The sequence below is a fragment of the Seriola aureovittata genome, chromosome 12, assembly GCF_021018895.1.
Source record: "Seriola aureovittata isolate HTS-2021-v1 ecotype China chromosome 12, ASM2101889v1, whole genome shotgun sequence".
Classification (NCBI taxonomy): domain Eukaryota; kingdom Metazoa; phylum Chordata; class Actinopteri; order Carangiformes; family Carangidae; genus Seriola; species Seriola aureovittata.
Window position 1 is genome coordinate 2,594,868 of NC_079375.1, and position 27,848 is coordinate 2,622,715.

The 27,848-nt window shown below is 41.6% G+C and overlaps 2 protein-coding genes and 1 long non-coding RNA gene across 8 annotated transcripts in view; 1 reads left to right on the plus strand and 2 right to left on the minus strand.

Moving 5' to 3' along the window:
* The first annotated feature begins 125 nt into the window (after window positions 1-125).
* oc90 (otoconin 90) lies at window positions 126-22,203 on the plus strand. Of its 5 annotated transcripts, none has more exons than XM_056391783.1 (23): window positions 176-218; window positions 1,062-1,107; window positions 1,513-3,937; window positions 4,686-4,775; window positions 5,081-5,149; window positions 6,848-7,022; window positions 8,606-8,712; window positions 9,335-9,466; window positions 9,659-9,706; window positions 10,618-10,683; window positions 10,896-10,994; window positions 11,838-11,915; window positions 12,144-12,227; window positions 13,473-13,652; window positions 13,987-14,142; window positions 15,634-15,729; window positions 16,795-16,974; window positions 17,307-17,576; window positions 18,173-18,271; window positions 18,470-18,641; window positions 19,164-19,270; window positions 20,149-20,437; window positions 21,033-22,203. In XM_056391783.1, exons 4-23 carry the CDS (start codon window positions 4,718-4,720, stop codon window positions 21,307-21,309), a joined length of 2,742 nt encoding a protein of 913 aa, XP_056247758.1. In that variant the 5' UTR covers window positions 176-218; window positions 1,062-1,107; window positions 1,513-3,937; window positions 4,686-4,717; the 3' UTR covers window positions 21,310-22,203. The 5 variants fall into 5 exon arrangements, with proteins under 5 accessions (XP_056247759.1, XP_056247758.1, XP_056247760.1 ...); XM_056391785.1 differs by having other exon boundaries at window positions 4,725-4,775; XM_056391784.1 differs by lacking the exon at window positions 1,513-3,937 and having other exon boundaries at window positions 126-218.
* On the minus strand, window positions 17,530-19,289 carry LOC130179062 (uncharacterized). Its single transcript, XR_008829225.1, has 4 exons — window positions 19,161-19,289; window positions 18,442-18,649; window positions 18,031-18,326; window positions 17,530-17,661 (listed from the first exon to the last, which is right to left on the minus strand). It is a non-coding gene; the product is annotated as an uncharacterized LOC130179062 (long non-coding RNA).
* Window positions 21,535-27,848, minus strand: part of efr3a (EFR3 homolog A (S. cerevisiae)) — a 126,127-nt gene continuing 119,813 nt past the window's right edge. For both annotated transcript variants that reach the window (XM_056391789.1, XM_056391788.1), the window contains one exon: window positions 21,535-27,645. In XM_056391789.1, coding sequence (XP_056247764.1) covers window positions 27,540-27,645 — 106 coding nt within the window. In that variant the 3' untranslated portion in view covers window positions 21,535-27,539. The remainder of the gene's footprint in view (window positions 27,646-27,848) is intronic.

The window sequence follows — 27,848 nt, forward strand, 5'->3', positions numbered from 1 at the left end:
TGTCACTTGTCACTCCTTCTCCTCTTTGTCTTAATATATTTTGAAGGTGTGTTTTTCCTCCTGACTTCGGGTGCTTTGAGACTTCATTAAACAGTTGTGTCCTGTTTGAGGATGAGGCTCAGGAAATGCAACGTTTCATTTGTGTGTCAGTGTGTCACATAACCATTTCAGCGTCGCCCCGCCCACCAGGCCATCACCTTTACATGGTGCAGTCTAAGGTGCGTCACCTCTTTATATTACTATAAATGTATATTATTTAGTAATAACAGCAGCAACTATTGTTTTAATAATGATACCTATCATAAGGCTTGTAATCTATCTGGCAAGGTAAAAGATTGATAGTATTGATCGCTTCATTGATCAGTCTTTACAGGATGGAACAGCAGGAAGAACCGACACTTGTTTTTAGATGCTAAGCAGCAGGTTGATTTTGTTGTACCCCTACATAAGGTGCAGCGATGACGGATCGCTAGCGCCACATTTTGAGCGTTTGATTTTGCCCCATTTTAAACAGTTGGAGTGAAATATTAGGAGAATGGGCTTCTACACACAGTCCTAGTTCTGCTTTTGCTCTTAGAGCCCCCACACTCTGGAACCGACACTGTAACTCATTAACTTCTTTTAAATCTCTTCTTAAAATGCCTTTCTCTGTCTGAGGTCTTTGGTCATGTTTGATATGTGTTTTATTCTGGTTTGTTCTTACATAATGTATTGCCTCTCTTAACCTGTCGTCAGAGCCTTTTCCATAATGTTGGATTATAGTTTTACTTTATGCTGTTCTACTGTTTTCCTGTGCTCAGTCTCTTTTACCTGGTTTTATTTTTTTTATTTGAAGCAGCAGCTTTGTTAAGAAAAGTGCTTTATAAAAAAAGTTATTATTATAATTATTATTATTATGATTGCGTTAAAAACACAATGAAATTAAGTTTGGCAGCATATGTTAAAAATAAAGACTAAAATCATTAAAATATATAAATATATGGTAAAATAAAATGTCCATATAAACACTAACAATATAACTATTATATAAACATTGTTATTAACATTTTTTACTCTGATAGGGACAGTGAGAGGGAGGAGTTGACATACAGCGAAGGATCATTATTGGTAAGGATCATTATTATTATTGTTGTTGTTATTATAGTCCACTTGTCAAAATGATGATAGCGACATTCACTGAGAGAAAAATGAATGATTGTGAAATATACCTGAAAGCTGCAAAAACTCTTGTGGCCCTTGTGAAGCCTAAATTCTCTTTATCATATTTGGATAATTGATATTGAGCCTAAAGGAAGCTGGAAGGTGTTTTGCATGTTTCTTCACCCTAACATGTTTTATCCCCATCCTCATGACGTGTGCACATGCAAACTCCAAACTGTCACGGTCTTTTTTACCTGTGACAACCTAAAAATACGAAAGAATTAATAACTGGTCACTGAACATCTGTACTGTGGGTGTTTCTGTGAAACATGACATTTGATATAAACATCTGTACCATCCTCCCCCCCACAGTTGCACCTGTCCCATACAGTGCTCCACTATCAGCCCCCCACTCCCCTGTTATTAAATCCACAGCTCCTCTGCTTCACTGACCCCCCCCCCCCCCCCCCGGTAGTCATTGATCTGAACTCCTGGGAGGATCAGATAAGACCAGGTCGACCCCTGGGTCGCAGATCCTGCCCCCGCGGGACAAAGGGTCTCCCTGTCAGGACCCCACCTCTGTTAAAGCCTCAGATACCTGCACAGGAACCAAACCAAGATAAGATCCTGCTCAGGTGTCACCTGATAGCCAATAAGACCTGAACTGAAGGAGCTAAAGGTGCCACCCCCCCAGGTAGGACCAATAACCACAGTTAGTGGAACTGAGAGTTTATTCTGTTGGGAAACAAGACAACAAAAGCACTAAAAGGGCTTCTACCCTCCCTTGTTTGCTGATGAACATCAGAACTATGTCTGATTCATTATGATGACACAGGCTTTCACTCTATAACCTTAATTCAATGAAAGAACAGCCACACAACTAAGGTAAGAGTTTCTTTGCTACTTAACACATTTTGAAATCTTGTCTTGTTGACTGTTGCACTGTGTGTTTGGAAGCACGTTAATTCAAATACATACAGGTCGTAGTTTGTGATGCTGTTGCTCTGTAATTTTCTATTGTGCCATATAAGCTTTAGGTGACAGACGACTATAATGTCGATAGTGTGAGTTGTCATTTTCATTTACTTACTTACTTAGCAGCTAGAGAACCTCAAGAGTTGATAAAGACCAAAAACAGACCTAAAAGAAAGGGACTAATAGACTTCGTTTCTAGGCCAATATTGTGATGATGATATGACGTGCGATAAATAAACAAAGATACAGTTTTGCTGAGAGAAGTTGAATGGAAAACAGACAAAGGTCACTATCGGTCATCTGCTCCGTCCTCCTCCCTCTGCTGCAGCTATAAGCTTACAAAAGTTTGTAGCAAAGTTTCCTTTAAGCTTGTTCACTATTAGCTGAACGTTAGCGCGCTGTGCTCCTGTAAAACAAACTGCGGAGGTTTAAATCTTGTTGAACAGGTGCTGTGATGAAGGACTCTAAATGCTTTTTTACTCACAAAGGTTGTGATAACACTCAGACCTGTACTGAACTGTATTTTTTTTTTTTTTTTTTAACAAATAATTGGGTTACACACATGGATCTGCAGTGGTTATTAGGATAGTCACTAATGAACTGTTCATACCATATTTTAACATGTAATAATAATCTGTGATATGTCACTATATGAGCTCACCTTGTCTCACATCCTCAGTAACATCAGGAGATGATGAGGGACCTGCTCCACTGTCTGTGGCTGTTTCTGAAACTAAGGGCACTGTGTTTCATGATGTTAAGCTTTGCTGAGTATTTTATTTATTTGATAGATATAATATCATACGGCATTGTAGGTATAATGCTGATTTATTTATGAAAAAACATTTATTAAATGTTGCATCCTACTTTTCTATTATCCTTCAGCAGTAAACTAGCTCCAACGAAGAAATTGTCCTGGTAGTGATCAAGCTAGCATTAGTTAGCCAGCTAGCAGGGAGAGCTATAAGATTTTGTCGCTAAGCAGCAAATAACTAAGTGAAGTGAAATTTCGAGTGAATGAATGTAGAAATATGTAATCAATTTACTTTTGAAATTTGGTATGATTTTGATTGAGGCCAGCAGTTGTGGTGCAGTGGTTAGTTACTACATCAACAAAGCAGCCTGATCTCTTCATGGTAATAACATCTGAGGCTCCTGGATACTGTGCCATTAAACATGGGGAAACATGATTTGTCAGGAGGGAGGGAAACACTTAAATCTTAAAACCAGTCTCCATGACACAAAATTCATTTATGGGAAATCAGTTCTCCTCTTTTGTGATCAATTTTTGAGATTTAATCATATGATTATAGAGTGATGAGGCTACAACTTTCTTAAGACAGATTATTTATTTGCATTAAACAAAATATATTTCACTAGCAGACAGACAGACAGACCTTTTAAAGGGTCTCCCTCAAAACTTTCCTATTGCTCCTTTAACATGAACCTTCGTAGATCTTCCAAATGACATTTTGTTGTCATTTGGATCCATTAACGCGCAGAATTGACCACTTTAGCTTTGAGGTGACATTAAAGTTTAAAGAAAGGCAACATATAACTGCATTAACGGGGCCGCTGACCTCCCGCGCGCTGCATTGACACCAGACGTTCTGCCAGCGTTCCTGCTCTTAGCGAGATGTGCTTGTGGCTTGAATAACATTAATGACACACTTCTTCGTGGAGCCACAGGTGGGCCGAGCTGCTGAAGCCATTAAAGACACCGAACCAGCGAACAGAGAAGGTCGTCCGTCTCATTTGGTGTGGAAGTTATCAGCTCTGTAATGACGGGGCTAATTTATGGAGCTGAATAAGACACATTAGGGTAAATTCAGGTCTCTATTACACATGAAAAAAGAAAACCTGTGACATTTCTGATGAGCATGTCGGTTTCTTTGATTCGGTGTAAAGTCTCCACATCAGCCAGGGAGCACCATTTGCAATAATGATAGCATGGAGCTCATTTCTACCTCCTCTGCTGTTATGTAACAGATGTTGAAGCTTAAATGTCTGCTTAATTGCAGCCTCCTGTGGCCGCACAGAGAATTACAACAACATGCAAAGTATGTTGAGAACTTTTTTTTTGGAACGTTTCAGATATTTAGACAAAGTTTTTATTCTCTTTTTTCAATTTTTTAATGTTGGAAAATTTGAAAACAAAACAATGCACGAAAAGATATAGATGTCTGTACCCAGTATGGCTGTTGTCATGGTAACCAAAACCCAATCCACAATGTGTTTTTCTCCTCAGTACTTTCTGACTTGTGGCTCTCAGCTCTAATGATGTAAATCTTTAAAGGTCCATATAGTATGAAGGTAGATGTCCATGTGTTGTGTTATTATAAGGCAGGTATAAGTTCTATATTATGAAAAAGGAAACATCTGTGAATCCGCTGGTGAAGGCCTATATGATGAGCTGTGCATTCAGAAAATCTGACAAACAATAAACAAGGGAATAAAATAACCTCCAAGTTTAACTTCACTTTACAATCATGATGTGGAGCAGCATCTGTTCATCTTCATTCTGATGTAATATAAGCTCTAAAACTTCCTGTTTTTGCACCTACCTGAAGGTTCGTCTTTAACAGAAGTTTTCTCCCTCTGAATGCAAGTACGAGTCATGTTTCTGATGTGGATCTTCATGCTGTCTGCTGGTCCAAACGGTGAGAGCTCCACTCTGTCCCTTTTAGCTTTAGCTAAAAGTTATCAAAATTTACAGCTGCTGATCGGATTCAGTAGATTATTATAGAAATATTTTATTAATCATGTTCTAGTGACAAACTGAAAGAAATCTTTTTGAAAGTGGAACAGACTTCACTTTCCTGTAGAAGTACATGAAGAAGAAACTCACTTCTTCTCCGCGATGATTTTATGTGATTATTCTAAAATAAGAGGATGTATGTTTGATGTTGCATACATAACTCACATCACTATTATAACAGTTACTCATCTTCATCTTTGTCTTCAGCGCTTTCTGCCAGCTCCATTTTCTGCTTGGACCCAGTGGCCAGTGACCGAAATCCAGATTTCATGATCGGTAAGGGTGCAACATTACGTAATAAACTGTGTGCAGCATGACTCGCTCGCTTAATATTCATTAATGAGTCAGCTAATCACAGTCGGTGACGCTTGAACGAGGCCTGTAGGGAATTAACGGTTTAGTTCTGCAGAAAGGTCAGAGCTGCTGGGGATTTAGCATCTTCTCTGTCATGTACAGATAAATATCTGAGGCAACCACCAGTTACTAACAAATTGCTTTAATCTACATTAATATGCTAATTTGAGATGAGCTCACAGGACTTGCAGTACTTTAATTGGCTGTCATTGAGTAGGGGTAGGGTGGTGGGGGTTGTGGGTAAACACTTCATTGTGGTGCTTCTTTGAGGGACCCATGACACCTCCAGAGGACTCAATGGTGACACCTGGTGTCCCAGGTGCACCACCCTCTGCTTCTACCCCAGCTGCTTTAAGCCAGTTGCTGCTCCACTCAGCAGCCTCTGCCAAGGACTTGGTAGCCTGCTAGAGGGCCTGTTCTCAGATTCCCATCCCTTTCAGTAGCCAGATGATTGACATGGCTACAGAACCCTGCAGCTGACCTCACCTCCATCGCAAGGGAACTTTCCTATCAGCACATGCAGAATGAATGTAGGTGGGAAATGTACGTTTTAACCCCGAAGGAAGAGAGAGAGCAGTGAGATGATATACAGCCACTTTTCAAGTCTACAGACGTGTTTGGATGTAATATCATTCAATTTTGATCATATAGTAGTAAAGTAGTAAAGTACTATAGTAGTATGCTGACCTGGTAGCTGAGTGCTGGAGGAATGGGTGGAACGCTCGCTGTTAGCCAGTGGAAGTGGATGTTTGCAGGCCAGTCTCTACAGCTGGTCCTGGGGAAGCAAGTTAAGTAACTAATATTTAATAGAGCTGAACATTTAATTGAAATATAATCGAAATTGCAATATGGCCAAATGCAATATCCAAAGCATAGGAGCTGCAATTTATTTCTCAAAGGTAAAATGTGTCACAACATTGTTGTGCATTGTAAGCAACATAAGTGTTGCGTTGCTACAGAGACGCCCCGGCCTACAGATCATATTCTCCAGATGTAGAGGAACATGATGTTTGGTACAAGACCAACAAAAGTCACATCATCATCATTTTAATATTTTTTTAAGTGAAATGAAATGAAAAATGAGCGTTCCAACTGAAATCGCAGTCACATGTTGCAATCGCAATATCTGCCAAAATAACCCCAACATGATTTTTTTTGCATATCATTCAGCCCTATAGTTAAATAAATGGAGAAATGTCGGTCAGTGTTTCTTCAGGCTGAAAAACAGCAGCATCTCAGACTGTAATTGTTCAGACTGACATGTTTCCTCAACAGTCCTCCAGCTGCCTGACTTTTTGTGACATTTTCTGCTGTTGTTGACATTAAGGTCGACCGATTGACCATCTGTGATGTTCTGGGACACCTATAGTCCCGATCAGCACTGTGGGTACATCTGGCATGTGGAGAGCTGCAGCCTAAATCATTTTCTGCCCTGCACGCTTCTCTGGACTGTGGAGTCTGCCAACAGGATTATCTATGATTAAATCACTCCGCTCTCTGCCTGCAACATGGAGGAAATCGATTTAGAAGAAGAGTAAAATAGTTTAGGATTTTTTGTTCTTGCAGCCTCTGTGTGTTTGCCTCTTCAGTTTCCATCGTGTTTTCCTTCTCTTCGTGCAGATTGTCTGGGCCTGCGCTTCACCTGGCTCCACTCCATCTTTGATAATTTCCCCTCGTTGCTGAATTTTGCTGTGAGACTTCGCTGTTCCACGGGGCTTTGTCCACGCGACCTGGAAGATTACGGCTGCTCCTGCCGATATGTAGCAGCTGGAAACCCTGTGGATCCTCTGGACATGTAAATAAGACTCGCAGCAGCAGCAGTTGCTGAATCTAAAATACAGCATGGCGGCTTCATTGAATTCAGAAGCTGGAGGCAGGCATCTGCAAAGTGGGCTGGGAGAGAGAGTTAATGGTGCAAAAAACAAACCCTCCCATTACCCATGAGATATATTTTCGCATTTTATAAGATGAGGGAGTTCATATTTTACCTGTATCCTCTAAATCAGCTGTTCTCAATAAGAGTTAGGGGCCCCAGGGTTGGAAAGAAAAAAAATATTATGTTTTTCTTCAGACTTCTATCTAATGAATACAAAATCATTTTAGAGGAAACTATCTGAGAAGAAAAAACAAAGCAGGTTCGGTGGTCACAGTTTCGTTTTAAGGGATGACCAGCCAAAAAGAGATAGAGAGTCACAGCTGTAAACAGTGGGAGTCCTACATCTGTCTGTCTGCACGCCTTTTTGCAGACAGACAGATGCAGGTGTGTTTCCCTCCACAGTACTGAGAGGACGAAAAGATGTTTGGCTCAAACCTCCTCAAATAAAAAAATAAAAGAAGCTGTACTCATGAGACCGGGACAGATTTACAATAGATATGGTGTTGCTTTCGATATCAGTGTGAACAGGCTTCACATAAATGACAGAATATATCAACGTGTAGAATGCAAGTCGTGTTTTTCTCTGACGCCCTCTGCTGGACCACCTTCTTTTCCAGGGTTTGCTCCAATACCCACATTTGCTGTCTTGAGCACTTAGGCAAGAGACGAGTGTGTTGCACATCAGAAAATGTCAACACATACTGCACTCGATGAGCTTTTATCTCAGTACTGCTTCAATGCTGCATTTAGAGCTGTGTGAATCTACCAGCTCATTTTGAACTGCTGCTCCACTGCAGACCAGCTGTTGGCAGTAATGCGCCTATAAGCTGCTTTTAGTTCTGACGTTCGTCAACATACAGCATCAACGAGAAGCAGCTGAAGAGAAGTGCTGGATTCAGCATGAATGTTATTATCTGAACATTACTACAACCCAGCATCAGAAACCTGTTCATCTCGCCACAGACTGATGTTGCATATCTGACACGGTCAGCGTAAATACTGAATATCATTAAGTTCTATTGATAATTAAGGAAAAAAAACATATCTAACAGATAGAAAAGTTTCAAAATAATATTACATTATGTCTCTTTTATTTACAGTAGACACACATCATTCACAGTGACCCTGAACTGACACAAACCACGGACCCCGTCTGATGAGATGTTTGCTTTAGGTGTTTTATTACAGAAAGTGTGTGAACCCATGACCAAAACAGTTGCATATTCTGTCATTGTGTTACTTATGGGTGAAATTATAGTGAAAAAGATTTCCCTTTTTGCTGGAGACCCCCAGGAACCCCCCTAAAGGACCCCCAGGCAACCCCCAGACCCCACTTTGTAAACCACTGTTCTAGATAACTGGATTTAATGTGTCTTATGTGTGTAATGTGTGCAAATTAAACTGTTTGTCAGTTTATCTGAGATCCATAGATCCTTGTATTTGTGCAGGGTGACGCACCCGTAGACCTTTTTGGCATCTGTGTCATTTCTTCTCTGCTGCAGCTGCTGTGAAACTCACAGGCTGTGCTACCAGAGTGCTGCCCCCTGCACACAACTGCTGCCGCTGCTCCCAAACAACCTCACCTGCTCCCCAGCAAACTCCAGCTGTGGTAAGATGAGACCGAAGAAGATCGATCCCACTCATGCACCTGTTCAGTAAATACAGGGCTACAAACTGTTTGGCAACCTGCAGGAAGTCACTGTAGCCGGCCAAGACACGGTCCAGCACGTTAACCACCATAACATCAGTGTGTGTGTGTGTGTGTGTGTGTGTGTGTGTGTGTGTGTGTGTGTGTGTGTGTGTGTGTGTGTGTGTGTGTGTGTGTGTGTGTGTGTGTGTGTGTGTGTGTGTGTGTGTGTGTGTGTGTGTGTGTGTGTGTGTTTTTGTCCAGATTAAACAGAAAAAGATATAACGTGTTACTGTCAGTGAGCTTTAGAGGTATTGATAGGCGGATTTTGTTTCTTTTGGACAGAGCAAGGCTAGCTGTTTCCACCTCTTCCCAGTCTTTGTGCTAAGCTAAGCTAATTAACAGTTGGCTCTAGCTTCGTATTTAGAGTCAGGAAAGGGTTAATTTATATTATAAGTGTAGATCTTATGAAGCCTATCTAGTAATTGTACCCACTATTACACCAGAGGACACAGACATTGTGACACTGGTCCAACATGTCTGTAGTTATATCAGCTCATCTCTGGATATTAATTGATTGTCTTTCTTTCTTTTTATCCCTGAGATGCCGGTGATTGGTGTGAGCAGAGGTTTTGTGAATGTGACCAGGCGGCCATCGATTGCATGAGTCAGAGCTCATACAACTCCACACTGAGAGGCCTCGCTGAGTCGTCCTGCTCGGCAGCAAACCAAACAGGTGACTTCATCAGAGCAGAGACAGCAGCCCGTTGAAGCTGAACGTCACCTTCATTTCACTGACTTCCCTGCACATTTCGCAGAAGACTCCTGGGCGGCGCTCAGGATCATTAACACTGTGTCTGCTTCCTCTCCAGATGAGAACAGAGACGGAACGAGTTTGGATCTCATTAGTTTGATTCTTGTGTTTCAGACCTGCTCAGCGGCGCCGTGGAGACAGATGAACCCTTCGGGGGGGCAGGTGAGTCTGAGTGACGTCAGCGCACTTCAACTGAGACTCTGATCAAATGACACTGAGTCAGGCCGCTTTGAAGATCAGACCGCCAAAACGTCCGCGTCAGTATCCTCGAGACAGCGCGTCAGGGTTTTTTTTTTTTTTTTTTTCGAGCGGGTCAGCGATGTCAGATCCGAGGAAACGATTGATTGGGTAGAAAACGCAGACAGCTGAGTCACACCCCTGGGCCTCTCAGCCAATTAAAACAATGACCTCTTGACGTTTAATCCTGCAGCTTCCTGCCCACGCACAGATGAGGGGTTGGGGGGTGGAGAATCCTTTGATCTGTCAGGTCTAAATATAGATGTGATGCTTTCAGTCTGCAAGAACCAGGAGAAGTTGAGGTAGAGAAAGTTGTTAGGAGGTTGTTTCTGTTCGAATAAAGACTTTACTGAAACCAAAGGCCTGCAGCCTCCTCTGGCCCAACCTGGGAGAAACTTTAAATCCACTTTTATTCACGGTTTTAGGTCAAGTACTGATGAAAACTCAAAAGATGGTATGACATGCCTCGTATGTTGCAGGAAAGTAAAGATTAGACACAGGTAGAGAGCAACTGGTGAACACAGTGGAGGATCTAGCAGCTAAAGAGCTGCTGGGGACCAAACACAACAACAGAGCTAAAAGAGAGGGAACACCGGATCGGCTGGATGCAAACACCACTCCAGATGTTTGATCACGTTGCTCTGTGGCTGCTGAATGTGGAGTGAAGTGTTACCTTGTTTCTGCTGCTCCCAATTTGCCAAAGAAAACAGGTTATTGCAGGTTTAAAACAGCCTCAGACTTCATGTTTAACTGTCACTGTAAAGTATATCTCTATATTGACTGGATTCATCCTGTACTCGCCGGTCTGAACCCGTCCTTGTCCTTCTGCCTTCCAGATGTTCTCTCAGCAGTAAACGACTCTGTGAGCTTCCAGCTGTCCAACTCTTCCCTCCTGTCAGCAGGTAAAAGATAAATAGAAGACACAGATGCATCATGGCAGCTGGGAAGTGATCCACATGACCTGAAATCTGTCTGTTTAATCAAATCTAACAAACAAGAGGAAGTGACACTGGAAGCAGCTTTCTACATTTTCACCTGTGACTCAGACTCTTGAAGGAACACAGCGTCTTCGATCCGACTTGACCTGAGCTATTATATTGTGTCTGGCCTTCAGAGATGGACCTGCTAATGATCAGCAGAGTGGAAAACCAGAGTGACATCGGGCAGACGGACGGCGACCTCGCCCCCACATCCCCCCCGCAGACGCCTGCTGGTATGCTCTCTAATTGGCTCACAGGTCACAGGTTTAACACAGGGATGAGCAGAGGGGCAACACCTGTTTGATTTAAAGATAGAGGGGTCTCCTACACACACACACACACACACACACACACACACACACACAGCTCAGACCTCCATCACACGGATGTGTAACACAATCCTCCATGTTTGTTATTTTAATAAGAGAAAATTGTTGTTTTTGGATTTAAAATAATCTAAACAATAACTCCAGGAAATATTAGGACTTTGTACAAGGATAGTCAGTTTTAACCAAGCATCAATGTCCGGAGCTGAAACATGAAGCCAACACTGAAGGTTCTTAAAGCTGCAGTTCCTCTAATGACCACTAGAGTCTGGCTCCAACAGTGAGTCAATCCCCATACACTCCCATGTTAAAATGTCCAACTTTACAGCAGAAATAAACATGTTTACAGCCTGGTACAAAAACTGTTTGGGTCTTTAAAGCTAATTTCCTCCTTCATGACAGCTGTTTATATAACTCACCTGTTCACATTTTATTAAGGCTTAGAGTTATGAATACACTTGGATATACTTATTTTATTTTACTTTGAAATACAACAGATCAGTGGCCTTGAGTCATGCAGCTATGCAAGCTACGTTGATTGAAATCTTCTTCAGACGTTCATGGTCCCCTGAAGATGAGTTCTAATGACATTGGTGATCTTCTGATGTTTCCTCTAGTGCCACCATGAGGTTAATTCGTTTTAGGCCATTTTTACTACTGAAATTATTATTTGTTTTTGGGAAACTCTCCACCATCCGTGTGTGTGTGTGTGTGTGTTTTCACAGTGTGATCTGTGTCTTGTCATTTCAGAGGAGTTTGAGGAAAGCGAAGGTGGTGCGGAGGAGGTAGAAGAAGAAGAGACGAAGCACCTGAGTGTCATCTCGAAAGGTAAAACAGTTGCCTCCCTCACCATACTTCCCATGAATCCTCTCTGAAGTTAATTTCTGCCAAACTTTTCTCCAAGCTGCTTATAATTACATTTGGCTGGCGCTGACCATCCTGCAGCTTCCGAAACACTAAAAATAATTTCCCCGCTGTTCGTCTCCTGCTGCTCGATGACTCACTTGGCTCAGACGTTTCCTGTCTTCTCTTGTCGTGTGTCGCTGCTTTTTACAGATTTGAATGAGACGGTGGAAGTGCTCGAGCAGGAAGAGATAAATAAGGATCATACAACCCACAATCCTCCAGCAGTCAGCCTGGGTGAGCCAATAGTTCCGTCTGTGTTGATAACATGTGCCCCTAGACTCTTACACAAAGGAACAGTTGGTGATGTTTTTTTATTTCAATGACGTGGTCTTGTTCACATGATTCTCTATATAACTCTACAGTTTATGTGTGTCAGGTCGCTCTGACGTGAAACACAGGAAGTGATGCATGCAAAGCAAAAAACAAGGTTGACTGTCTTGAAAAATGAACTTGAAGATAGACTTGTGAAAGTGTGCGACTATGTGACATTTAGATGTTATATTTCAAGCTAAAACATTAAACTTTTGCCGCTACAGCTTCATTTACCCTGGTACGAGCTTATAGAAGTAAGTTAGGAAAAAGCTAATGGTGCTAATGGTGGTACTGAGTCAGTCTGCTGACTTTGACTCTTCTTATACAAATGTTGGGTCGCAATAACATCAAGCAACAGCAAGATTTTTTGACTAAAATCAATTTATTACAATGAAAAGGTCAAGATTCTCGTAATTTCATTTTTTTTTTTTTTCCTCAATGTGGCCCAAAGGTAAATTTACATATCCTTGCTCTGATGAGAAAACAAAAACTGCTGCACAAAATAGTTTGCAGACAAACATGAAACAGGAGTCAGTGATACAAATGCGTGTGTTGAATACACTTGTCGATCAAGCTAGTTTGCCATGTAGCTGTTAGCTTGCCAAACAAGATTCACTGTCACCGAGCTTCCAGCACTGCCTGCCTAGCAAATCAATCAATTAAAACTTTATTTGAACAGCACTTTTCACACAGGTCAGTGCAGTTCACAGTGCTTCACAGACTGATGAGCTAAAAAGAACAAAGGACTGATCACATAAGAAAGCTGAGAAAATTAACAATAAAATAACATAAAATATCAAAAATTAATTGTAAGACATTTTTCTTTCATTTCCACTGGTAAAAAAAAACTGTTTAATAGTGTTAACGCAAGTGATTGTTCAGATGACTTGCTTCTCTTTTTCCATTCGCTCTTGATTCACATGACTCTAATGTTTCAGTTGTTTCTGAAGAGAACGAAAGGATTGAGTTTGATGGTTGCCTGGTAAATATAAATGTGCTAAGTCAAACTGCTCAAAGAAATCTGAATAGTGATGATATGAAAACAAGAAAACATGATTTTATTTTAGTCTCTGGCTGTGTATGATTTCAAAAGTTTTATTTACATATTCATAAGATCATTTCACACAACACAACATATTGAATATATTTTTTAATTCTCTGTTGCAGATTCAGTTTGGTCGTTCGGTGACCTTCCAGAGTCACAGAGTGAAGCAGGGTCAGAGCCCACTGAACTCTCCTCACTGACTGTAACCATGACGATGTCACGCGCTGACATCACACCGTCTGCTTGGACTACAACTTCCAGAGAGCTGGCGAAAACAACCGGGGAGGAGTCATCAGAGGAAGGTAAAGAAGGAGTTTCTCTACACTGGTTCTGTCTCATGGAGAAAATATTTTCACCTCTGCTACGAGTTTCTCTGTTTTTAAATAAAGTTTTCACTGCATTGAAATGGATTTTAAACCCTAATAACACATGACACAAAAAAATAAAAATGTAAATAAAGGTAGATTAAGAATAAAAATCAATTATAAAAACATAAAAGCCAACTGAACTAAAACTGCTGCTAATTAGTAATAGTAAGTTTAACTGTAGAGACGTTTCCGTGGAGCACTTTGTTGACAAGAGGAAACTTAACTTTCAGTTATTAATGATTAATTGTATCTGACATCTCTGCTTCAGTCATCATCACAACAGCAGCAAAATCACAAAACGGTGCAATCAGGGAAACAACAACCACATCCAACACGACGCCCTCAAAGTCCTCCGAAGAAGATGAGGAGGAGGATGAGGAGGATGACGCCGACGAAGGGGAGCAGGAAGCTTCAGATGAGTACGGTGAGTTTAAGTGAGCACAATCTCCTTACGCCACAACGATTCAGTGACACAGCTGTAGACTTGAGTCAGACTCGATGCTGGACTTGTGGAAGGCTTTAATGACAAAAACATTCAAGTGTCAGGTTCTGACCTGATAATATCTTTGAGCACTGACAAATACGAAGGTGTAACATAGCAACACAGGTGTGAATTCTCAAATACTGCTGTAATAGTTACCTTATTAGTGCTATTGCTACATATCCAACGTTAGCATTAGCAGCCATTTACTAACTAGTCTTACCAAGAGCTTCAGCCGTCGTTATGGGGTTATGATACGTCTTCAGGGCAGACTGGTTGCTACAGTGACGAGACGGTCCAGCTTAAATACAGAGAGAGGAGCAGAATCAGGTTTATTGCCAAGAAGGTTTTCAACATACGAGTTTGCTTTGGTGTTTTGGTGCATGACAATAAACATAGTAAGAAAAAAGGAAATATAAACAGACAAAACAAGCAAGTACTTCAGGTCAGATAGCTTAAATTTAACAAGTAAGTAAAATATAAAATAAATAAATAAAAAAGTTAAGAAATATTACACAAAAATATAAATGTATTCAGGTTTTTGTGCTGTTCATGCAAACTCAACACCGTCTTCATTTTTTCTCGATCGATTGGTGGAATTGCAGTTTTCTGAAAAACACAAAATTATTAATATTTTTTAACTGGATTTAGTCTACCTCACAAATCCTTTATTTGAAATAGGTTTATATTAGAGAAATGCTTTTTATTTCAACATTTCCCAGAATATTTATTTAGCCTCCTGTTTTTCTGATCTTTTACTTACAGTTGAAGCAAACTAAACACTTCCCCTCCATGTTTATTTGTTGTCTCAGTGTGATTTCCATTTCCACAGCAGCATCAGTCCATCAGCACAACACAACCCTTTCTAGCAGAAATACTGTTCTCATTCACAGATCAATTCTGACCCCCCCCCCCCCCCCCATTTCTGTTAAGTCATTAATGCTCAACATTTCCTGCACAGATGTTTCACATTAGAAGCCAACCTTCAAGCCTGCACGTGAAACATCTGCAGGAAGTGCTGCGATTAATTGAGACCAAACAAAAAAACTGAAAAGTAAAAGCAATCTGGGTTAATAAGTGGATGAGAACAGTATATGTGTTAAAAGAGAGAGTGTTTTTAGCAGAGTGGTGAGAATGACCTGTGTTGTTGTATTTAATGGAATTGGGGAGATGGACTGAATTTACCATGTGAGCCATTATAGTGCAGATAATTCCACCTCTGCTCGCTGGCTATTTGTTTGTGCTCTGATGTTATTTGTTTATTTGAGATGCTTTCATTATTTCAACACAGGCTTTTATTTGATATTTTACACCATGTAAAAACACATTTAATGCAGCTCATTAGGACTCATTTATTTATCACAAAGGGAAATGACAGTGTTACAGCAGCTGAAGAAAAATCTTAACCTCTTTATTGTGATTCTTCTTCCTCAGTCAAGGACATGTTTACAAGTGACACAACCACATTTTATGAAGCAGTATCAACACGGACGACGACAACACCGGCAACAGGAAGCTCGACACCAACAGGTCAGTTTGTCACAGAGGGGGCGGGGTCTGTGATGTAGTGCAGCTGAAGAATTAGAGGAGTGAAGTTTGATGCTGAACCTGCAATGTTTCTTCCAGACTGGTGATTAAACAGCTGTTAATGCTAACATTAGCTATGTAGCGATAGCAAAACTTACAAACAGCTCCTTTAAATAGTTTCATTCTTAAAATAGGCTCAGTAATTTCATAAACAGCTGCTTACTGTAGTTTTTTTTCCAACAAACAAACAGGAGTGTAGTGTAGTGAGTATTTGGGGCAGAAGGACGGTGTGTGTGTGGCACTGAGTCAAAACAAACTACAGTGTGTGTTTTCATGGTGATGAAGGAACATGTCACCCAGCGCAACAGTGTGACTCACTGATGTGTTTTTAATACTTTCTGGAAATAAGTGAGCTCAGCGGCTCAGAGGAATCAGGCTGTACACACACACACACACACACAGTTAGGAGATTTGAAGCCACATCCCTGCTGTCAGGTAAAAAAAAAAAAAAAGTAACCACTAAAGTGCTTATTTTCCTCCTGACGGCCGCAGTCGTCAGTAATTACATGCTGAGGGTTTGACAGGTGTCTGAGGCCTCACTCCACATTATAATAATTATCATGTACACTTTAAGTTTCTTTTTCTTTAACGCTGGCTTTAATCAAGTGGAACGTGTGTATTAACATGAGGGCCTCTGTGCTCTGCTCTCCTCGGGTGTCGGCCAGCGGGAAACAGGTTCTCACAAGGCGGCTGCAGGTCGTATAATAACTCTGATTTAAAGATTATAGTTCCACGTTTTGAGAAATACACTTAGTCACTTTCTGGCCGATATTTAGTTGATAAGATTGAGACCTCACGTTATGCAGCTACAGCGAGTTGTGGTTAGCTTAGTTCAGCATAGAGACTGGAAACGGGGAAACTGCTAATATGGCTTTGTCCAAAGGAAACAAGATCCTCCTCCCAGTAAATCTGAAGCTTTAATCTGCACAAAAAACACATGTAAAAAGAAAAAATTCACTGTTCTATGTGCCAGACTGTAACCCCACTGTACGAATATTCATTGTCTAGATCTGTCTGTGAATACAGCCACGTCACCAGGCCCAGAGATTATTACCACGGTGACAATGAGAACTACAACAAGAGCCTCGCTCCCCGAAACCAGACCAGTCAGAAGCACAGCTCCTGACAGTTCACAGGAGGAAGACTTCACTCCACCACCTCCCGCTCCTCTCAGTCCCCGGAGTCCAGGTGAGGCAGCTCCAGGCACAGCAGCACTTCTCTCTGAAAAACTCCTCTGGAATGAATTAGCATTTCATTAGCACATGGGGGTGATGATGGAATTAATTAAATGCTTGCAACGTCTGGGAATTTGCATTTGTTGCATGAGGCTGTTCGTCTCTAGGTAGTTAGGGAGGACCTTACCTGTAGCAGTGTTTCACCATGGAGATGGTTTTGGTTTTATTTGTGCAGGTTTTCTGCCACCACCACAAAACAATGGAGATCCCACTGAAAACTTAACAGCAGACTAACAGACAGACTTTTAGCAAAGACTCAGAAACCTTTAATCTTACTTGTTGCAGGTCAAGAGCCTCTAACATCTGCAACAACAACATCGTCGTCAACTTCAGTGAGAACCGTCACCCAGACGACACGAGGAAGACAAGTCACCTCCATCAAACCTCGATCAGATAACAACATGTCCGCCCCAACAGCAGCAGCTGTAAAATCTCCCTCACTCACCACGGCTGTATCTGAGGAGGAGGTGCCGGAAGAAGTCGGGACGACGACAGACAAACCTCCGTGTGTGGAAGGAGAAGACGCCGACAGCTCGCAGGAGAAGGACGCAGATGGTAAAAAAACATATAAAATACAAGCAGCTTTCTGGTTTTCATTCTTCTGCCTCTCCCCCATTTGGCCTCTTTGTTCTCCATTGACCTGCCAGGTTAAATGAAAAGAATGAAAGTAGATTTCTCCAGCGGTTCAGTGAAGTTAATTATATTTAAAAGGGTTACAGAAGTTAAATGAAGTAATCAGTGACCTCTACTGACAGCAAGGAAAACAGCAGCCCATAACTGACACTAACAATAAATTAATTTTCTCACTACAGAGGAGCAAAGTGGATAATTAGGACAGATTCGTCCAGAAAGGAGCTGATACAGCACAACATTAGGTTCTGGAAAACATGAATTGATTTAATGTTTTTGTAGTTTAAATGAGGTGTAACACTGGTCCGTTGCTAAGCGCTCAAGAGGGGGAGTAATGGACTGCTCTGTTATTAATTACAGTACAATAACTTTTCATTACATCGAAGATAATCTGCAGTGACCCTGAAGCCTCCACGCTAACATGTCGACATTTTCATCCTCAGCGTGTCGTCTGTCTCTAATGATGTTGAAGCTGCTCGGCCTCAGAGTTTCCTGCATGTGTTTTTTTCTTCTGTTGGCAGAGTGGGATGTGGCTCAGAAGAGGACGGTTCCGTTCTTCGCCTGGTCCCTGCTGGAGTCTGTTGGGCTGACCGACCTACAGCTACAGCCAGACAGCACAGGTATGGCTAAGTATCTTTAGCTGTGTTTCACTGAAGACGTCTCCCTCCTGTCTAGCTATGAAGTTTTAAAAAAAAAAAAAAATAAATAAAGAAATGTCAGAGCAACAGAGTTCTGTAATCTGAACTATAACATTTGTCTGCAGCCCTTTTTTCATATGTTCAGCACTAACCTGTGTTTCTCCGTCAATCTCCCAACAGAATGCAGTCGCTCCCTCACCCTGTACGGCAGCGATGGCCGAGCCAGGCGGGAGATGCCGGCGTTGGGGGAGATGCTCCACTGCCTGACGGGGCGCTGTCCACATGAGTACGAGATGTACGGCTGCTACTGCGGACAGGAGGGCGGCGGTCAACCTCTGGACCAGCTGGACAGGTGAGCAGCTGCAGGAGTAGGAAGTGATGGGAAGAAAGAAGAAAAGTGTGCAGGTTAACAAGTGAGCTGATGAGTGAAGACTGAAAGAATTGAATGATGCCCTGAGGAGTTTTCTTATGTTTATCCTCGAGGTCTAAACAATTCAAGCAGAAAACACACAAACACTCTTAAAACATAAGATTTAAAAGCAGGTTTCAGCAAATCTCCTTGAGGTTTGACAAACACACTGAATGTATTTCCTGTCTCATAAAACATTTGACTCCTGCTGTTTTAATCTGTTTGTGACGAGTCATTTTCTTCTGGCACAGTGCTGATGTTTCTTAACTGAAGAGAAATGGACAGATATGTTACATTAATCAATAATCAGAATACATTAGAGGCAGCTGCCAGTTTCATCTGCCATCACAGTGGCTGACTTCAAGCTCCAAACATGTTTCCAGTCGAGAAAAAACGGAATATTGTGGGTCCCTGATGTGTCCATGCTGTGTGAAGCTAACAGGCTACCTGAACTTCACTCACCAGGTGTTGCTTCTTCCACCACTGCTGCCTGAAGCAGATCAGTTCCATGGGCTGCAGGTCGGAGAGGAAGCTCAACGCTCAGATCTCCTGTGAGAGCGGGAAACCCCGATGTGAGTCAAACAGGTCGACACTCCCAGTGATGTACCAACAGAGGAGCTAATGAATATGTTGCATTACCTCAAATTTTTTTTAAAGGACCAGTGTGTAGGATTCAGGTGGATCTATCAGCAGAAATGGAATATAATATAAGTATGTTTTGATCCACGTCGTTTTTTTGTTAGCTTAGAATGAGCTACACGCTTGTGAAGGGAGGGGTGAGGGGAGGGGTATTCTGTTGGTTGCAATCTGCATCATCACCACTAGATGCCACTCAATCCTTCACACTGGTCCTTTAAATCTGTGTCTTAGAGTCGCGAAGATATGAAGGATTTCAAACTGCTCTGTTGAGTCTGTGTCACTCACATAACTGGACATGGTAGTTTAAATTCACCTCATATCAGGTCACATCACTATCATCAATATAAAAGTCCTTGTTTTCTAAGGAAGGCTAATGAACGAGATTCAGAAAGAAACATCATCTTGAGTACTCATTCTTAATCTCATCTCTTCCTCACATTAAAGCACCATACAGTATAAAGGCAGATGTCCATGTGTTGTTTGATTATAGATCAGGTCTAGCTTCTATATTAATACTGTGAAAGTATCAAAGCCTCAGTCCACAGAGAAATGCACACAGCCTGTATTCAGAAACTGAGCCTTAAAACCAGCCGTCGGGACTTCTAGTACTTTGTGATGTCACAACAAAGCAGTCACCAAGCCCCGCCCACCTGGACCCACCTTCCAAACCTTTCAAGTAACCTTCCAGAGAGAAGCCTGAGAGAGCTCTCTGGTGTTATATCTTCTTATGGATCAACACTTGAAATAAAACAGGAAGTGTAAAATATGGATCTTTAACAGAACAGTAATGAGTCCGGTCTCTCTGCCTCAGGTCAGGGTGTCACTGTGTGCGACAAACTGCAGTGCGTGTGCGACAAAACCACCGCCGAGTGTATGGCAGCGGCCCACTTCAACCACAGCCTGCCGTCGCAACAGTGCCGCGGGGCGCCACCCCCCTGCCGCCGGGCCAGCAGACCCCCCAAACCACGGCTTTCCCCTCAGTCCAGCGAGGAGAGCGAGGAGCCGCTGGGAGGGAACTCTGATAGCAATGAACTGAATGACCAGAGACCTGGGGATGGAGAGAACACGAGCACGCCTCCTCCACGCCGATTTCAGAACAGGTGAGAGGAGAAAAACTTAACTGTACAAATATTAAGTATTAATGTGAAACAAACCAAAACTTCTCATAATGTGCTCCTGTGGGCTCAGACTGTGGCTTTTAAATGATGATGAAGTTGGGAGGCGTTTCATTATTTACCAGATAGATGAAGTAACTGCTCTTGTGCCGTCAAGCTGATGATTAGTTCACTGTCAGACATTATCACAACTTTTTGTTAAACCTCTGAAATACCAGAAACACACAAAAAAAAACATTCGTCAATATTCTCCTTTTAAATGAATGTAGTTAGAAAGTGACTTCATTTTGTGAGGGGAATAAAAAGAGCAATTTGCATGTGTTTAATCCGAGTCAGAAATCAGCTGTTTATCTCTCAACCGTTCGTAAATAGATCTACTCGAATGATAAGACGAAAAGAAGCAAGAAAACGTGAAAACTCACAGTTTGCGAAAAATGTTTGGGTTGTTTTCACTGACTGAGGAAGATGAGACCCACACAGTTGTCTGCTGCTCCTGGAGTTTATTCTGTTGAAACACATTAAAACACATTTCAGAAGTTTTTCACAGAACTGATTCATGTTCACTTCTGTCTGTCTGCAGTGATGAAAGCTCTGACCTGAAGGACGAAGAGAAGTCAAATCCTCCTTCGGGATCTCCTCCTCCTCCTGCCTCCAGTGAAGAGAGCAGGGAGCCGACGCTCAGCGGGAGTCAAACCCACAGCCACAGGCCGAGTGCAGACCAAAGCCAAGGGCACCGACCGGCAGGGAGACCAGAAAGAGAGCAGGTGAAAGATGAAGAGGAGGAGGAGGAGGAGGAGGGGGGAGGGGAGGAGGAGGAGGAGGAGGAGGGGGGAGGAGAGGAAGAGGAGGGAAACTAAAAGCGAATGTACTGAACATGTTTTTCAAAGGCAGCTTTGGGATCTGAAGATTATTATCAGCTGTAATTTATAGGGAAATAACATTAAAACTGTGTGACATTTGTGAACTTGGACTGATTTTGAGAAAATACATAAAAAATAAATAAAAGGAAAGAAGAAGAAAACAGAAAAGCAAACAAACATCTCCTGGGCCTTCCTTCAAACAGTAACAAAGACATCACATCATCAGATTTGATAGAAACACTTTATTTAAGTCTCTTGAACATTAATCTCAATGCACAATTTACTATTAAATAGAGGCTTTGTAATAAAGCGCTGAGGCTCTGCTGCCACTGTGGTTCAGGAAATAATGTCACTGTCAGAAAAAGCTGCTAAGTGACATATGAGCTGAAGATATTGTGCCACAAGCTGTAGAGTAAATGAATAATCAATGAATTAATTAACAGTTAATAAGAATAATAATTAGTCGCAGCCCAAGAGTCCACAGTCCTTCGTCAACGATCACGAGAAAACAAGTTTAATTTAGTCTCAGATTAATTGTTGTTTAGACTTTATCGTTTATGACTCAGCTTGATAAAAGAAATGCGTGCTCCGCTTTCTCTGACCAAAACAAAATAAAAGTTAAAGCAGGTTTTGTGTCTCAAACCGAAGCAGATGCTGAACTCAGGATGTGGAACTAATCTGAACCCATTTCCTGAAGCCGCAGCCGGAGCCGAGCCTCAGCGCCGCCTAGTGGTTAAAGTCATCGGTGTGTTGAAACGAAGCCGAGCTTTAGCAGTCTGTCACCGTGAAGGCTGAACACACACTTGACAACTTTGATCTCTAAAACTGGCACAAAAATACAAACTGTTGCATCACCAATAAAAAAAACAAAATAACAAAACAAAAAAAAAACATAATCAGCAGCTCAGTTTTTTGTTGTTCTTGTCATTTTTCTGCACAAACGTCCATCTTGAAAAGTGAAGAACTGTTTGAGTCCAGCGTTCGGAGTAAGGCAGGTTAGCAGTGAAATCATTTCACCCCATTTACTCATCTTAACTTTAAGACTTCACTCACTGGTCAAGAGGGACATTTTAGTTTTTTTTTTACAGTTTCACACAAAGTGATTCTTGAATACAACATTTCACAAACTGAACTGAAATCTCTAATCATCCATTTGTACCAAGCACTGATCTGTGCTGAGTGGTTGTTGCTATAGTACCAGGTACACAAAGTGCAAACACAATGTCATATTTCATTGTAACAGATATTAACTGTTTATTACGTGGCCATACATCTGCTGCTACGCTTCAAACGACAGATCGAGCTAAATCTATTAAATATAATATTCATTTATCAAAAGTAGCAGAGACTCATTGAGCTGAAGCTTTAGACTCTTTTGATATTGTTTAATTCAAACACCAGTTAACGCTCACTGTGGTGAAGAAGTTGCAGCTCAGGACAGATTCAGATCCAGCTCTAACATATCTTCGATATTTATCTGAATGGGTGAAACTGCGAAAATTCGGATTGTGGATCTCATGGACGTGTTTACGCAACAGATATGGAAATTGTTGTTTCTGTAATTTAAAAACAAAAGAGCAAAACGTCAGCTTCAGCACTGATAAACGTTTCACTGTCCTGCAGCTTAAAAACTATTGATGTAGCATGAAAAACATTATCATTATTCTTTGCCATACTTCTACTTGGGGTATAATCATGCTCAAAGTTACAGTTTTGGAAGTTACTACAGCACAGGAAGTGTTGCCATGGATTCAGCACGTTAGCTCTGATCTACAACCTGAAGCTTCGGCAAAAAATTGGCAACATTAAAAAGTAGCCGAATTATCTCTTATCAGTTCCTTTCCGCAGTGTATCCACGGATGTACTGACAGCTGTCACTGGTTCACTGTGACACTGAAGGAACTTAAAAACACGAACTTTCTCAGGCAAGTTCTGCAGTTATAAGGAGGGTCTTTTTTCTATGATTTCCAGGCGGATTTCTGGATGTTTTCTTGCGTTAGAGATCAGAGATAATCATCTTCTCACACAGTGTAATCACACTGAGTCGTATCACGCGTGTGATTCAGATTTGACTCATGACTCAGAGGATATGAGAATGATGTGTGATGCAAACTGCTGCAATCGGGCGCTAACGGCTGTAAATGGCCTCAGGCTTCACATTACAGAACACAGTCATTATAAATGGACTTAAAGGGCGTTTGAACGCTGCTGCTGCTGCTGAATCTAAATTAAAGGTGGAAGCAGTTTGCACTTGTATTAATGCTGGTGAAGTGGCTGTTCGTGCTGCGATCCTTTACTTTGTTCCCGTCACAGTCTCATTTCGTATCTAAAACTCTCGAGTCTGAACCAAAGCTGCAACTTCTTTGAAAAATAAAAATAAAAATCTAGATGCTAAAATTAGCAGATTGCACTGATTTACTCTGTATTATGTAAAAATAACCGACATCATCAGACTCTAGATATAATATTCATTACTGTTTCATCATATTTTAAATGATATAATTCATTCTACGATAAAAATAAAAACTCAAGTAGTAGTATGATAAATGAGATTTCTCCCACTGCACAATCCCATTGAAACCCTGAACCGTCATATTCATGGTAAACAACAAAAAACGGAATTATTAAAGGAATCAGCATCTGTTTTCATTTTGATGAATGTGATTGACAAGAATAAATCTCCCAGTCTCTAAATCTCTACCAGGCAACGATTTGACCAAACGTGATGCATAAAATGTACAAAAATATATATGATATACTGTTATAATGACACATTCAGAAGAGGAAGTGATCACGTTTCCCAGCCACATCTAAACAAACAGTTCATCCACCCTTCACCTGTGAAATCTCATTTCCTCCAAACGCGTTAAAAACCCGTCTGAATGGAAACCAGACTTTAGGATCCAGTCGATGAAACAACTTGTTTAGATGGATTTTTTTTTTTTTTTGTTTCAAGATAAACTCCCAGCGCCCCCCATCGGCAAGTTATTGATATTAAGATATCATGCAGTTACAGTACAGCTATGATACTATGATTTCAAATCATAACAGCTTGCATTTAAAGCTAAGACGTTACGCAGCGCAGATATGCAGAGGATAATGCATCAGTGGATGATCTTTCTATACATTTTCTTTCACTCAGGCTTCATGAGTTTTCCTTTCATTGTCAAATCCTTTGTAGCAGCGACTCTACAAGCCAGCTAACTCTGTAGCCAACGCTCACATTGGCTGGTTTATTACAGACATCACCAGCCACTGGCAGACTAGAAAATCACATTTAGACCAGAAGAACACAAAGACTCCATTTGCACCTCGTATTAACCTGCAGTCTGTATCAGGATCTGTTATCTGTGTGACAACATTGGATGTCATCTCCGCTCGCTAGGCTAACGTTACTTATGGAGGTAATCAGATACAGTGGAGACGCTTGCTAGCACCAATGGTAGCACTGCACCCACTGATCACATGACCTCTGGCTTGCATGTTGGTTCAGTCCTTTGAGAGTCACCCACACAATAGAGTGAGCCAGACGACTTCCATTCTTACTGATCCAGAAAAGAGACATACAGAGTCAAAACTAAGCAGACGATTGTTCTGAGTTCTCAGGCTCATGTTGGTGATTTTGCGCAAAGTTCATTTAGTCGACCTCTTTTTGTTCAGGAACACAATCTGCACTCAACGACGTTAAACATACAAAACCATCTGAAACGTACACGACCATGTAGAAAACATCCACAACCATTCCTTCATTCACTTCTCCATCTTATTTCTCCAGCTTTCGCCATCTCATTCTGTTCAACTCTCAGCAGAGGAAAAGGTGCAACAGGAACAGATCTGGATCCAAACAAGCCACAAACGAGTCATCTGATTTGAGTTTGATGACCGACCTTCAACCTCGGAAAAGCGAAGGTTGAGATGTGCTCTAAACAGCTGCTCAGACCAAAACGAAGGCAGCAGGTATCCGCCTCCAGCTGGAGGGATTTCTCTTCCTGCGCTGAGCTCAGATCAGAGAAAATGCTGATAACCATCTGTCATTACAGATCGCAGCTGCAGCTTCGCCTCATACGAAGGATCTCATTCCAGAAAACGCCTCCTGTACTTCAGGAAACAAACCGCGGCCTTGTGGTAACTGTTGATGAAATCCTCCAAAAGAAAAATGTCACTGATTTGTATCAGACATGAATTAATAATCAACAGCTCGATGAATATCAACACATTCCCTGGGGAGGTTAACTATGATGAGGTGTCAGCTGCTGAATGAAACTCTCCATATGGCTCCTCACAGACACTGGCTCAGAAAAACACTTCGATTGAGACATTTTGAGTCTTTGAATCTTTGGCAACGGGACATGTTTTGGTTTTTTTAGGAAGCTGCGAACAGAGCAGGGAGAAGTTCGAGCCGCTGGTCGAGTCCAAGACGTTCACAGTGAGGTCATTGTGTTGGACGAAATCTATATCACAGGTAGAAATCAGCTTCATGTCTGACAAACTAAGAGAACTTATTCACTAGATTTTTTTTTACCACAGATACACTGACGATTGTGGCGGCGGTGCAGCAGCGTTACTCACATACCTGCCTATGTTCGTGTGTAATTGGACGATTAAAAAGAACGTCTACCAGAACTGAGGAACGTCTTGTCGCCTACTTCTTAGGTTTGTTCAGCAGTTCAAAACAGGTCTGGTTATTTCTGCCATTTGTAGAATTAATCAACCAGTTAGATCTTAGTAGGAGGGATTAAGTCATCAGTCATCTTCCTACAGAGCTAGCTACCAAGCTACATCCATGTACATTAATGATAGAGAAATGTCAGTTGGTGTGGATGAAATGGATGCAGCTGGACAGAATGAACAATTCACAATTCACAATTCAGAAACTTGAGCGCAGGGTCAAAAACAAGTGCTGTAACATGTTGAGCCAAGGTAATGACTGTAACATGTGCATGTAAAGAGTTGAACTGTCCCTCAAATGTAGCTCACATCGCAAAAGATTTCATACCTTTCAGTATTTTGCAGTTCAGGTTTTGTGCTCAGTCTCTACGTTTGTTCTAAAGACGCTAAATGGAAAATAAATACAGCAACGATCAGTCAAATTTTTCTATTTAAAGTTAAAACCAAGTCAATTCATGCTGGTAATTGAACTCCTGTTTCTTAAATATAAATCTCTATCAGCCTGTTTGTTGTCGCCCGGCTTAGTTTTTCAGGAAGACCATCTGACATTTGTTCGACGCGGCTGCTCCAAACGTGACCTGCCAACACCTCCGCCCGTTTCCCGGAGTGACGTCACTATTTCCCTGTTTGTTCCGTCATCGCGTGTCACAGTTACAATTACACGTTTTTATACATGAGCTACTTCAGGGAGAAGAAATCAGACTCAAACATTTGAAGTGTCCGAAGAGCTTCAGTTATCAGGAGAAATCACCAACCATGAACCACTTCTACTGAACTGTGTTGAAATGCAACTCTCTTCGGCTCATCCACCGAGTCTCTGTGCCGAACAGACACCTGTAGCTGGTCGCTGAAGTCGTTTCTGATGCTTATTCACCTTTAAATAGCAAAGACTGAGGAGAGAGGACTTACTAGACTGAACAGGTCGGAACAGCCATGCAGCAGTGAGCCTAACACTAATCCGCCTTCTACCAGTTACTCAGTTTTTTTTTTACAGCTGATGCTAATATATTACTAATACTCATTAGTGACACTGACGCCTACGGATCAACATGAGAACAGATACTTGTTAGGAGGCAGAAGCCGCTAAAACCAGCTTCACATTTAAAACCTGGAGCTGGTTTTAGCCGGTTCTTCAAGAGGTTAATCTTAGACTAAAGAGCGTATGTACAAGGTGTTGACGACTGACTGGATCAGCAACATCAGATCAGCATCAAATCACTGAAATCTCACAGGTCAAGCTGTTTTTGTTTTTGCTGTTCCTGTACTTTGTAAGTTCAGTTGTGTTTAGCGTCAGGGATGTGAGTCAGGAAACAAAGTTCATGTAGAGCTGCTTTAAGCTCAGTTAAAGATCAGAGTGTTTAAGAAAGAGGAGAAAAGTTAAGATATGATATCAAATTGTTTTGCTGCGTTTTGTGCTCTTGTGCTGGTCTGAATAGGAACCTGGACAACAGATTGTGATTGTTTTGTTCTTTTTCAGCATTTTTAAATTGCATTTTGCGTTTCAGCTGTCTTTTGTGTGTGTGTGTGTGTGTGTGTGTGTGTGTGTGTGTGTGTGTGTTTCAGTAGACACACAGGTCTGGAAACTTCATCTCGTAGACAGGTACCGACTGGTGCTGGGTGTGTCCCGCTGAGATGGAAACCACTCCGGACGGGCTGGGTGGAGGCCTGGTGGTGGTGGGGGGGTGATGGGTGGGATGTGGGTAGTGGTGAGAGAGGGGCAAGAGGTTAAGTTGAAGTTTCTAAATTGCCAATTAGATGGAAAAACTAGAAGGGGGAGACTGTTAATGTGAGACCAGAAAATTAAACTAATGGTTGAAGATTTTTCTATTAGACCCTCACCACTAGAGGGATTGTTTATGTTGACTTTG

Coding starts and splice junctions, on each gene's coding strand:
- oc90 (XM_056391784.1), top strand. CDS start 4,718: ATGCAAGTACGAGTCATGTTTCTGATGTGGATCTTCATGCTGTCTGCT. Junction 12,228..13,472: donor TCCTCCAGCAGTCAGCCTGG/GTGAGCCAATAG, acceptor TCTCTGTTGCAG/ATTCAGTTTGGTCGTTCGGT. Junction 18,642..19,163: donor CCTCTGGACCAGCTGGACAG/GTGAGCAGCTGC, acceptor TTCACTCACCAG/GTGTTGCTTCTTCCACCACT.